The following is a 12,266-nucleotide window of genomic DNA, read 5'->3' as shown; positions in this document are numbered from 1 at the left end:
TACACAGGAGGAATTACACAGGATACACAGGAGGAATTACACAGGATACACAGGAGGAGTTACACAGGATACACAGGAGGAGTTACACAGGATACACAGGAGGAGTTACACAGGATACACAGGAGGAATTACACAGGAGGAAATACACAGGAGGAGTTACACAGGATACACATGAGGAGTTACACAGCATACACCTGAGGAATTACACAGGATACACACAAGGAATTACACAGGATACACAGGAGGAGTTACACAGGATACACATGAGGAGTTACACAGCATACACCTGAGGAATTACACAGGATACACACAAGGAATTACACAGGATACACAGGAGGAGTTACACAGGATACACAAGAGGAGTTACACAGGATACACAGGAGGAGTTACACAGGATACACAGGAGGAGATACACAGGATACACAGGAGGAGATACACATGAGGAATTACACAGGATACACATGAGGAATTACACAGGATACACATGAGGAATTACACAGGATACACAGGAGGAGTTACACAGGATACACAGGAGGAATTACACAGGATACACAGGAGCAGTTACACAAGGTACACCAGAAGAATTACACAGGATACACAGGAGGAGCTGCACATCATACACAGGAGGAGATACACAGGATACGCAGGAGGAGTTACACAGGATACGCAGGAGGAGTTACACAGGATACGCAGGAGGAGTTACACAGGATACACAGGAGGCGATACACAGGATACACAGGAGGAGATACACAGGATACACAGGAGGAGTTACACAGGATACACAGAAGGAGTTACACAGGATACACAGAAGGAGTTACACAGGATACACAGAAGGAGTTACACAGGATACACAGAAGGAGTTACACAGGATACACAGAAGGAGTTACACAGGATACACAGAAGCAGTTACACAGAAGGAGATACACAGGATACACAGGAGGAGATACACAGGATACACAGGAGGAGATACACAGGATACACAGGAGGAGATACACAGGATACACAGGAGGAGATACACAGGATGCACAGGAGGAGATACACAGGATGCACAGGAGGATATGAACAGGAGGAGATACACAGGATGCACAGGAGGAGATACACAGGATACACAGGAGGAGATACACAGGATACACAGGAGGAGATACACAGGATACACAGGAGGAGATACACAGGATACACAGGAGGAGATACACAGGATACACAGGAGGAGATACACAGGATACACAGGAGGAGATACACAGGATGCACAGGAGGAGATACACAGGATGCACAGGAGGAGATGAACAGGAGGAGATACACAGGATGCACAGGAGGAGATACACAGGATACATAGGAGGAGATGCACAGACAGGATGCACGAGGAGATGCACAGGATACACAGGAGGAGATACACAGGAGGAGATACACAGGAGGAGATACACAGGATACACAGTAGGAGATGCACAGGATACAGTGGAGGAATTACACAGGACACACAGGAGGAGATACACAGGATACACAGGAGGAATTACACAGGAGGAGTTACACAGGAGGAGATTCACAGGATACAGAGGAGGAATTACACAGGACACACAGGAGGAGATACACAAGATACACAGGAGGAGATACACAGGAGGAGTTACACAGGAGGAATTACACAGGATACACAGGAGGAATTACACAGGATACACAGGAGGAGTTACACAGGAGGAGTTACACAGGAGGAGATACACAGGAGGAGATACACAGGAGGAGATACACAGGAGGAGATACACAGGAGGAGATACACAGGTGGAGATACACATATTACACAGGAGGAGTTACACATGGGTCCACTACCCCTGGTTCCTGACAATCAATAGAACATATAAAGCATATAAACTCATAAAAATAAAAATCACAATATTTACATATAGCCTATTAGTGTCTTGTACTTATGAATAGTTTGTCTGTATTCACTATCTTACGGTTTATAATGACGTTTCATGTAGTTGTATGCTTCGTATTGACGTCTTATATTGTGTTTCGGACCGTACAGTGAATTTTTACAATGGCTTTTTGTTGTATATACCTTTGGATAATCCGACTTAAGTCTTTTAAAACTTTGTCTTAAAATGTAACAATGATAAAGTATGGATACAACTGCATTTGAAGAATATAAATGAATATTTTGCAAATATACTTCGGATGGTCTTGATTGTTTGTATAATACTCCTGGCACGGTCACCAACCCTGGGACAGGAGCAATGTTTAACATATACAACAATTTTTTTAATTGTTGTTTTAATTGTATTTATACAGAATTTAAAGTAATTGCAATAAGGTTAGGAATGATGCACCAAACACATAACATGTCCGACAGCGGCCTCCCTCTACTAATAACAGATTCGGCAGCGGCCTCCCTCCTCTAATAACAGATCCGGCAGCGGCCTCCCTCTACTAATAACAGATTCGGCAGCGGCCTCCCTCCACTAATAACAGATCCGGGAGCGGCCTCCCTCCACTAATAACATGTCCGGCAGCGGCCTCCCTCCACTAATAACATGTCCGGCAGCGGCCTCCCTCCACTAATAACAGATCCTGCAGCGGCCTCCCTCCACTAATAACAGATCCGGCAGCGGCCTCCCTCCACTAATAACAGATCCGGCAGCGGCCTTCCTCCACTAATAACATGTCCGGCAGCGGCCTCCCTCCACTAATAACAGATCCGGCAGCGGCCTCCCTCCACTAATAACAGATCTGGCAGCGGCCTCCCTCCACTAATAACAGATCCGGCAGCAGCCTCCCTCCATTAATAACAGATCCGGCAGCGGCCTCCATCCACTAATAACAGATCCGGCAGCGGCCTTCCTCCACTAATAACATGTCCGGCAGCGGCCTCCCTCCACTAATAACAGATCCGGCAGCGGCCTCCCTCCACTAATAACAGATCCGGCAGCGGCCTCCCTCCACTAATAACAGATCCGGCAGCAGCCTCCCTCCATTAATAACAGATCCGGCAGCGGCCTCCATCCACTAATAACAGATCCGGCAGCGGCCTCCATCCACTAATAACAGATCCGGCAGCGGCCTCCCTCCACTAATAACAGGTCCGGCAGTGACCTCTCTTTACATATACACAAAACATATAGGGGCAGATTTATTAAGCTGTCTGAAAGTCAGAATATTTTTAGTTGCCCATGGCAACCAATCACGGTTCCCCTTTAAAATATTCATGAGCACTGGTAAAATGAAAGCTGAGCTGTGATTGGTTGCCATGGGCAACTAGAAATATTCTGACTTTCAGACAGCTTGATAAATCTGCCCCATATACTTACATTCCGGCGCTCTCCGTATATACATAAATACATACATATATCTCCACACACATATATAATCACATATAAGGATACATGTATATACATATGAATTATACTCACCTGTAACTGGTTCCAGCGCTGGTCTCTTATAGACAGCAGGCATCAGAGTTTGAAGTAGAATACCTGCTATCTATAAAGGGTATAAACTTACCTGTAGAGGTCTTCAGTCTCTCTGCTCTCCACATTGGCAGCTCGTCCTCCGGCTCCTCCAGGCTTCACCCGGCATCGCAGTTGTCTGGACGTCAGGTCGGGGGTCACATCAGTCATGTGACCAGGACGGACTGAGCAGACGGGGGCGGGTCACAGACACAGAGAAGGCAGCAAGGCAGGGCTGGTAAGCCAGGAGCCGAGGGGGCAGGAACGAGTCGCCTCCTCTTCTGTAGTTAGTGTTAGCAGACAGAGAGTTAGCAGCGCAGGATGCGTAGCCATTACAGCAGAGGTTTTGCAGCATGCGCATCTGGGGGGAGCGGGTTAGTGGAGGAGGCAGTTGGTTTACTGCTACTGTGTATTGGTTACCTGAGCGCACGAGTGGTGCCGCTGTCCCTGTTGTGTCATAGTTCACCTCAACATTATGATTTGGCCGTGCACCACGGGCCCCTGAAGCTGCCGGGCCCCGTAGCAATTGCTACGGCTCCTACGGTGGTAGTTACGCCACTGGACAGGAGTTGTCGGCAACATGGTGCTGGAGTATACTATACTACTATACTACAGTTGAAGCAGGAAACAGACAGACATTCACTTGTATGAGAGCTGTGCCCACCGTTCTGCCATCTGCCCCATACACTGTGGGCAGAGCTTCCTGCCTCGTTCCCAGGGTAGAGGTGCACTCTCTGCTCTTTGACCCTATCAAAAACAGGTATAAGCCTGACTATTTGCTATTTTCCTACAATATCAGGATTGTATATTGTGTGCCCACTTTGGAAGTCCACTAGTGGTGACCACTAAAAACATTAAGTAGTTGTTCCTAATGTCTGTAGTGACAATCAGTCTGTCTATCTGTGTCTAGACCAAGTACAAACGGGACGTATAATGTCTGCATTTCTCTTTAGGACAATATGACGGACACAGTAAAGGCCAAAGATTTAGATTTTGAGGATTCAGCAGAAGAAGATGCTGGAATGAGTAAGGATTTTATTATCATTTCAATATGTAGAATGATTTACTTTGTTAAAAGAAATCAACAGTGTAATAACAGTGACATAATTTTTCGACCAAGCTTGTTCATACATAAATACACGGCTTACATAGCTTCATGCTTTATGAGGTATTTGTTTTATCAACCTTATTAACTATAGTAACTATGTTACTATGTATATACAACCATGTATCAGGTTGACAGATTTTTTGTTTTTTTGTGTTTGATACTATTACAGATTTTCAGACGTACCTTTTGTCAGATGATAGGCATCGGGATCATTGTGATTACCTATTGGACGCATTGGATGAGCAACTTGACCAACTTCAGGTAAGAATGCTGACAGCCTTAGGCCACATTCACACTGCAATTTTGGGGGCTTGTGCAGCTGCACTGGTAACCTACGGTCTGTGCAAGGAATCCGTTCTCACGCATGCATGATATTTCCAGACAGTCAGATGATGTCACCGATTGTTTGAGGAGAGCGGGCTCTCAGGTTAGGTCAATGAAACGTATTCATGAGGTTGGGCGGTCTGAGGAGGCGGCCGTCAAATGGTCTGGGAGCGGCGCCCCCCCCCAGAGAGAAGATTAAGAGCGGGTAGGTTCTCAGACCCCCCCTCATGAATATGCCAAACAACTGTAAGCTAGGTCTGATGATCGGACCGCTACGTACCGGAGTGTTTCCTAGCTTTTCGGTATGTTCCGATAAAGCTACAGATTTACCAATGCGATAACTGGGGGAGAGCTAGGGAGCTGCTTACTTTAGTATGTGCAGCTAAAGTGTTTTATTGACCTGACAGGTCCTCTTTAAAGTGTAAAAGTACTCTCAATATTTAAAGGGAGTGAGTCTACCACCTTCCAACTGCCCCAAAAGTAAAACCAGCATTAGGTAACTTTCCAGATATAACTTACAGATAATTTGCATAAATATAGAAACTGAACTTTGGCTTTGAAACAAGCAAGGTATATTTGGGAAGCAAATACATTGCTGGTTATTTGTAGGGTGATAATCTATTCTTGTCCATGTGTTCTTTTGGGGGTTGCCAGCACCTGGAATGACATTAATGCGCACAAAACCTAAAGGACTGAAACCTTTAGAAAACATACTGATAAATGTCACAATAGATATTCAGGTTACAGACAGGGAAGCAGTAAGACATGACTATGGTTATATATACTGACATCTTCTGAATTTTCCTTGAATTGTGAATTTGTAATCGCATCACAGAGAGAAATCCATTCCTGTCTATTTGCTTTTCAGTCTCAACCCAGTTTTAAGACTTCCTTTAGAAATACTGACAATGCCCAAGACCTAAGTACAACAGGTAAGACTTTTAGATCATACCCATCCTACTGACACAAAATATATACATGACTTTTATTAAGCTAATAATTTACTCTATTGTATCCTGTTAAACTGAAGCAGCAACATAACACGTTAGGCCTGTTTGACATGTAAACCCCGTTTCGGTGCGTTTCTACCGAATTAAATTTAATTTCTAGATAATCTTTCTTAAAATGCTTTGTTGCACCAAATATATTTTATCCTTCATAGAAATGTCTTAATATATTGAAGACTGTACATCACCATTAGACAAGAACAGCACAAATCAAGGACCTGAAGTGACCACATTTCACTGTCCAACCACATTTCCAAGACCAGAAATCCTTGCCTCATTCTTGTATATGATGCAAGGAGCTTCTGCTTCCCCACAAAATAGCATACTGTAGTCATGAGATACATATAGTATATGTATAAAAATTATTTCCCTCATCCAATCCCTCCCTTTCCTTAGCTGCACTTGATAGGCATATGTCTTTTTTAAGGCGTAGTAACTGTGTAAATATATATTATTACATATTTGATGCAAGGAGTCCCAGATTCCCTGCTAAGCAACACACTAACACTGGCAAAATCAGCAACAAAACTCAGACGTAACTGGCCGTTTTTCACAGCTGATTTGCAGCAGTTTTTCATGGATCCTTATAAACTATAGTCTGTGTGTGATTTGTGGAAAGACTGTTCTGACTATGACATGCTCTACTCTATAGCAAATTGGTTGCATGGACCATTAAAATGACAGCCACACTGCTGTACTGATCCATTCAAAAGTATTGCATTTAGTGCAGCCGTGTGGCATGCCTTCAAAAAACTTAAGCCCCCAGCTTTACACCACATATGTATTGGAACGGTCAGCACGGATTATACAAGGCAAAGTGTATAGGGAGACATCCTGGTTAATAAACTAGTTAAATTATTGTTAAAGGGACATTGACACCAGATTTTACCCAATTAAATTACCAACCATCTCATATAGGCTATGAAAAGTCTTGTCTAGAATCCCCTCTCTTGTGTGAACTCTCACCAGTTTGCCTTAATAAAAAAAGCTCCTTCAAAGTCTTGTGAAAACGATGCAAAAAAGAGTCATTTTTTTGCCATAAATGATTTAAGATAAGAATCTCATCTTTCAGATTACAAGTCTCAGGAATTACAAGTCCACAGACTGTTAGAAAAATGAGGGAACTTGATCTTTATCTACATCCAACTATGTCCTACCTGTATCTACGGTTCTGTAGCTTTTAGAGACCGAGTGCCCAAACTACAACCAAAGTCCAGTTATTTACTGTGAAGTGCCAACGTGCCATTTTAAGCAGTAACTTATTGTTACCTGTTCTTCCACTTCTTTAATTGTATCGGCCGCCTGAGGCCACCAATACAGTTGAAAGAAGGAGGGCAAATTCATTGTAGCTTCTCTCCAGGGTCTCTCTGTACAGGAAGAATGTTAGGTCCAGCAGGATGAGCTCCAAAGATAATGCAGTTCTGTCAACACCTTCTCACTTTTAAAGCAGTTCCAAACAGTCAATGAAGTGTCGCTGTAAAATAGTGCCGAGAGCAACATCTTATAAGTTGCCTGTGACTGTGGGAAAATGTAATGGATTTGGTCCTGTTTGGTGAACTCTGTCCTGGGCTGATGGCCTGAGTGCCCACAGAAAGGGCTCTGAGTGCCACCTCTGGCACCAGTGCCATAGGTTCGCCATCACTGTTCTATAGGATAGAAGTGACACTCCCTCTGCAGCCTCCAAATTTGACTCTTTATGCTCATTTTCATATGATTTTTGTTATAGGTAAACGGGTAAAATTTCAAATAAAGAGAGAATTCTATAAAGGACATGTCATACCCTACCTGAGGGGGCTAGAAGTCCGTTTAAATTTCTTTGGTTAAGGAGATCGCACTGGTTTCGGACGCCATCTTGACTACTGTCCGCCATCTTAGATACAGCGGCCATGTTGCCTGACCATTGTCAAGTTAATGTCATGATTCAAACTTCATTTTATGTAACTTGTTTGCTCGCCTGTCAGCTAATACCCTTTGACATTTAATGAGAAGCCAGTCTGTCCTTGATGTTACATTATATTATGATTCTGGAGCCACTTATCATCTCCTTCTCAGCATTAGTATAAACAATATCTGTGTACAAGGTCTCTGAGAACTGAGCACAATTAATTCACTTTTTCCCAGAATGTGCTGATGACCAATAGTTTTGGAGTATACTATTCACGCCCCTTTGATGACTCTTCTGTCTGTGATATTATGCATTTTGAGATATCAAACGGGAGAAGATCTTTACATACACTAAGAGACTGACGTGTGTTTTAGTTTTTTATGTTAAAGTTCCTGGTACCAGGACAACCATGGATTAATTAGGACTCACCTTACAAAAGTCAAGAGGGCTGTTGGGGCCCTGCATAAAAATCCCTATCAGTGAATAACAGAGGAACAGCATACCACAATGAAAACAACAGTGAAAAAATAGTTTTTTGTCAAAAATACAAGGCATGTAAGGTGAGGGGAAAGGTCTTCTTTAGGGTTCACATAAGATTTTGAACACCTGACATTTTTGAGCTAAATTGACCTAACAATGGGGCTCCATATGGAACTGCAGAGGTTCCAGATTGTGTGATTATATGAGCATGTTCATCCATATTACAGTTCTTATTATTTTACTATATTTTGAAGTGAATCTTCTATGTTCATATTAATGTACAACCTGTATTCCAATTTACTCTGCTGCTGTAATTAGTATGTCCAATAATATGAGGATACATGCAGCATATTCAGTGTAGCTCCGAGATATGAAAAAAACCCATTTATTTAGAAATTTGTGGCTCCCATTATAGTGCTGTAGACCATGCTTTGTAGTGTCTAGTAGGGATATATATAGGATTACAGACATATTGCTAAGAATTCTGGGTGATGTGGAAATAAAGCAGATAGCTTGTCCATACGATTTTTTTTAATGTTTAAAGGACATCTTTTACCAGATCAAGAATGGTAAACCAAACATACGGACATACTAGTGTGTGCCCCCTCTGGCAGGATCTTTTAGCTTCTTATGCCCTTGTTTTAAGAAAATAGGGCTTTAAAAATTATGCAAATGAGCCTGTGGGGCTCCAGGCTCCATAGAAGTTAATGAATCCTGGAGCCTCTCAGGCGCATTTGCATATTTTTTAAATCTCCGTTTTCTTAAAACAAGGGCATAAGAAGCTAAAAGAAGAGCAGATCCTGCCAGAGAGAGCACACACCAGTATGTCAGTGTGCTTGGTTTACAATCCTTGATCTGGTGATAGATGTCCTTTAATAATTAAGTGTAGATTTCTATGCTGAATGGATGACACTTGTCCGCTAATAACAGCTTGAACGATATTGTCTGCACATTTCTCCTTCCTCTTGATCTACTAATGATGTATGTTAGTGAAAAGTTAGAACAGAAACAGACAACCGTTGTCGTCCGCTGGACAGATTTCACTGACTCTCCACAGAGATACATGATGCAAGGAGCCCTATTCCCAGGCTGAATTGTCAAGTTCTGCTGGGTACTGCTGGATGATTAGTGCAAGAACAGACAGGAATTTTGAATACAGTGATTTTGTTTTGTTTTAAAGGGAACCTGTCACCAGGAGACCCATTTTTAGCACTCCCCCAGTCCCCACAGAGCATAGTACATACACTGCCAAAGTGTTTTTGTATTAAAAATTGGTTTTACAGAAAAAAAAATATGTTATATTGTACCTTTCATTAGCATCTGCTGTGTGGCTAGGCAGTTGCCAAATGGGAGGGTCTGGAAAGGAGCAGTTCCCCCCCACCCTTGGGGAACAGCTACTCCATGTGACCTTTTCAAATATATGAAAACACCCATCACTTGGCTTAGCGACGCCCCCTGCTCCTCTACAGCCAATCCCGAGTGTGGGGAGTTATTCATATATTTGAAAAGGTCACATGTTTCCCAAGGGTGGGGGGGAACTGCTCCTTTCCAGCCCCACACAGCATATGCTAATGAAAGGTACAATATAACATATCTTTTTTTCTGTAAAACCAATTTTTTATACAAAAACACTTTGGCAGTGTATATACTATGCTCTGTGGGGACTGGGGGAGTGCTAAAAATGGCTCTCCTGGTGACAGGTTCCCTTTAGTGTTATTTGTTATTGATAGTTTAAATATCACGTAAAATCCTTTCTGTATACAAGGAATTCTACCACCAAGCATGGATAAATCAGGGACACTTATCCAGACACCATGATTGTGGTAATATTGTCATATTTGTTATCCATGGCCTCCTTCCTTCTAAAATTCATTGTTAAAATTATGCTAATGAGCCTGAGGGGCTACCCTAGCCCCTCTGTTATCTGGCTTTACAAACTGTTACAGTCTTACCCTCCCCCTGCTCCCTCATCACTTGTGCAGTGAACACTTTGTGCTGTAATATCAGGAGCAGGGGAGAGAATGAGAAAGTGTAACAGTTTGTAAAGCCAGATCACAAAGGAGCTATGGTGGCCTCTCAGGGCCCATTAGCATAATTATAGTTGCTTTAAGAGGGAAGGAGGCCATGCATAACAAATATAAGAAGATTACCACAGTCACGGTGCCTGGATTTATGAATAAGTGTCCCTGGTTTATCAAAGATTTTGATGGTAGATTTAATTCAAATTCAGTGTGTTTGGTAATGCCACCAGTGTAATGTAGAGGCATCTGACCACTCCCATTGACACAGGGATCACAGCTTCAGCCGTCTCTTCTTCTCCGGCATCTTCTGGGATTGATTATCTTATGAGTGACCTTTCCCTGTAAATATGCTTTTAACAAAGTAGATCAGAAAGCAAATCTTAACCCTTTCCCGACGGGCACCGTAATAGTACATGGCGGGAAGGTACTTAATGGAAACCTAACATGAGGAACCTACCATCAGAAGTATATCCTCCTGCCTTAATAATGCCTTAAAGGGGTATTCTCACGAAGACAAGTTTCTTATACGTACTCAGAATAAGTCCAACCTGTCTCTATCAGTCCTGCTGTACACAATTTCAGTTGCCCCTAGACACGACCCCTTTATAAATACAGGAACCTAACCTAAATTGTTTAAAAAAACTTTATTTTAGTAATATGTAAAATAACTGCAGAGGCTACTGGGACGTGTACTAGCCTGTCCGGGCCCTTGGAACAAAAGCTACTCCACGCCCCAGTAGCCTCTGGAATTAATTTACATATTACTAAAATTAAGTTTTTAACAAGTGTCATTTGAGGGGTATTTCTATCATAATGTCACTATATAGTTGCTTTTAACTAAATGGTCCCTACAAAAATAGGTTTTAATGATTTTCAGCAAAATCTGAAAAATCACACCTAAAGTTATAAGCCTCCTAACATCCTAAAAGGAAATTATGTTTGAAAAATGATGCCAAGTTAAAGGACATCTACCACCACATTTAGGGGTGGTAGACTGTCCCCAAAGGTATGCTTGTTACCTTAGGGGTGATAGGGCACTCCTTCTGACATGCTCTGGGGAATCTTCTATAACGAAATATGGACTTTTAAACTTTATGCCGACCCCCTCCTGGCTCTGTTGGAATCTTCCCCCATGTAGGCTGGCCGCAAGCGCTGCAGGCTGTAGACCGGAGCCAAGTGCGGCTGCGCAAGAGACCCACAAAGGACTTCTGTGCGACTTCACTCCAGAGAAGGAGGACCTCTGGAGGTAGCTCACGCGCATGCGCGAGATTAGAAGACAGACGGCTTCACTGGCTGTCTGCTGTGCTTCCGGCCAGCCTACATGGGGGGAGAAAAACAGAAGGATGGAGCCAGATTAGATTCCGATGGAGCCAGAAGGCGCTCGGCTAACCGAGCAGTGAGCGCTTCTGTCTTATTTGCATAGAGTTTAGTTTTTATAAATTACTAAGAATGTAGGAAATTGCACTAAAAGTGCTATTCCTGTGTATAATGATCGGTGCGCCAGATTCATTAAGAACATGCGCCAGAAATCTTTTTTATGGTCTACCTTTAACATATGGCGTGCAACAGATTTTGCATGTCAAATCTTACACACGGTCCAACTGAGCACTGGAACGCCCCCTAATTTGTATCGCATGGTGCCTAGTGTAACTGCGCCAGAAAACGGCAACACATTTGTGGTGCTGACACTTCTTAAATACCTGTGCAAGCAGTTTACATTAGAAAGAACGTGCAAAGTCCGACAATGAAATTGTCGCAAAACTCTTAGTAAATGTGCCCCATTGCCTAAATTTCTCAACGAAAATTAAGTAGAATGTGTCAGGGAAAAACTGTCTCAAAATCACCTGGATATGTTAAAGCCCTCCTAAATTATGACGACTTATAGTGACACATGTCCGATTTAAAAAAAGGGCCGTGTCAGGAAGGTTCAAAATGGCCAAGTCATTAAGGGGTTAATATACAAGAAGAATAGTTAATACAGCTTGCAGATTCCCATCCATAAAAGAA

At 42.7% G+C, this 12,266-nt stretch overlaps 1 protein-coding gene across 3 annotated transcripts in view; it reads left to right on the top strand.

Annotated features, from left to right (window-relative positions):
* Positions 1 to 12,266, top strand: part of LOC140121850 (uncharacterized) — a 66,202-nt gene that overhangs the window by 7,763 nt on the left and 46,173 nt on the right. For all 3 annotated transcript variants that reach the window (XM_072141963.1, XM_072141953.1, XM_072141944.1), the window contains exons 2-4: positions 4,388 to 4,460; positions 4,712 to 4,803; positions 5,735 to 5,798. In XM_072141963.1, coding sequence (XP_071998064.1) covers positions 4,394 to 4,460; positions 4,712 to 4,803; positions 5,735 to 5,798 — 223 coding nt within the window. In that variant the 5' untranslated portion in view covers positions 4,388 to 4,393. The remainder of the gene's footprint in view (positions 1 to 4,387; positions 4,461 to 4,711; positions 4,804 to 5,734; positions 5,799 to 12,266) is intronic.

Source organism: Engystomops pustulosus, chromosome 1, assembly GCF_040894005.1.
Source record: "Engystomops pustulosus chromosome 1, aEngPut4.maternal, whole genome shotgun sequence".
In the NCBI taxonomy this organism is placed as follows: domain Eukaryota; kingdom Metazoa; phylum Chordata; class Amphibia; order Anura; family Leptodactylidae; genus Engystomops; species Engystomops pustulosus.
Note: the sequence above shows the minus strand (reverse complement) of the source record. Positions and strands in the feature narration are given on the sequence as shown.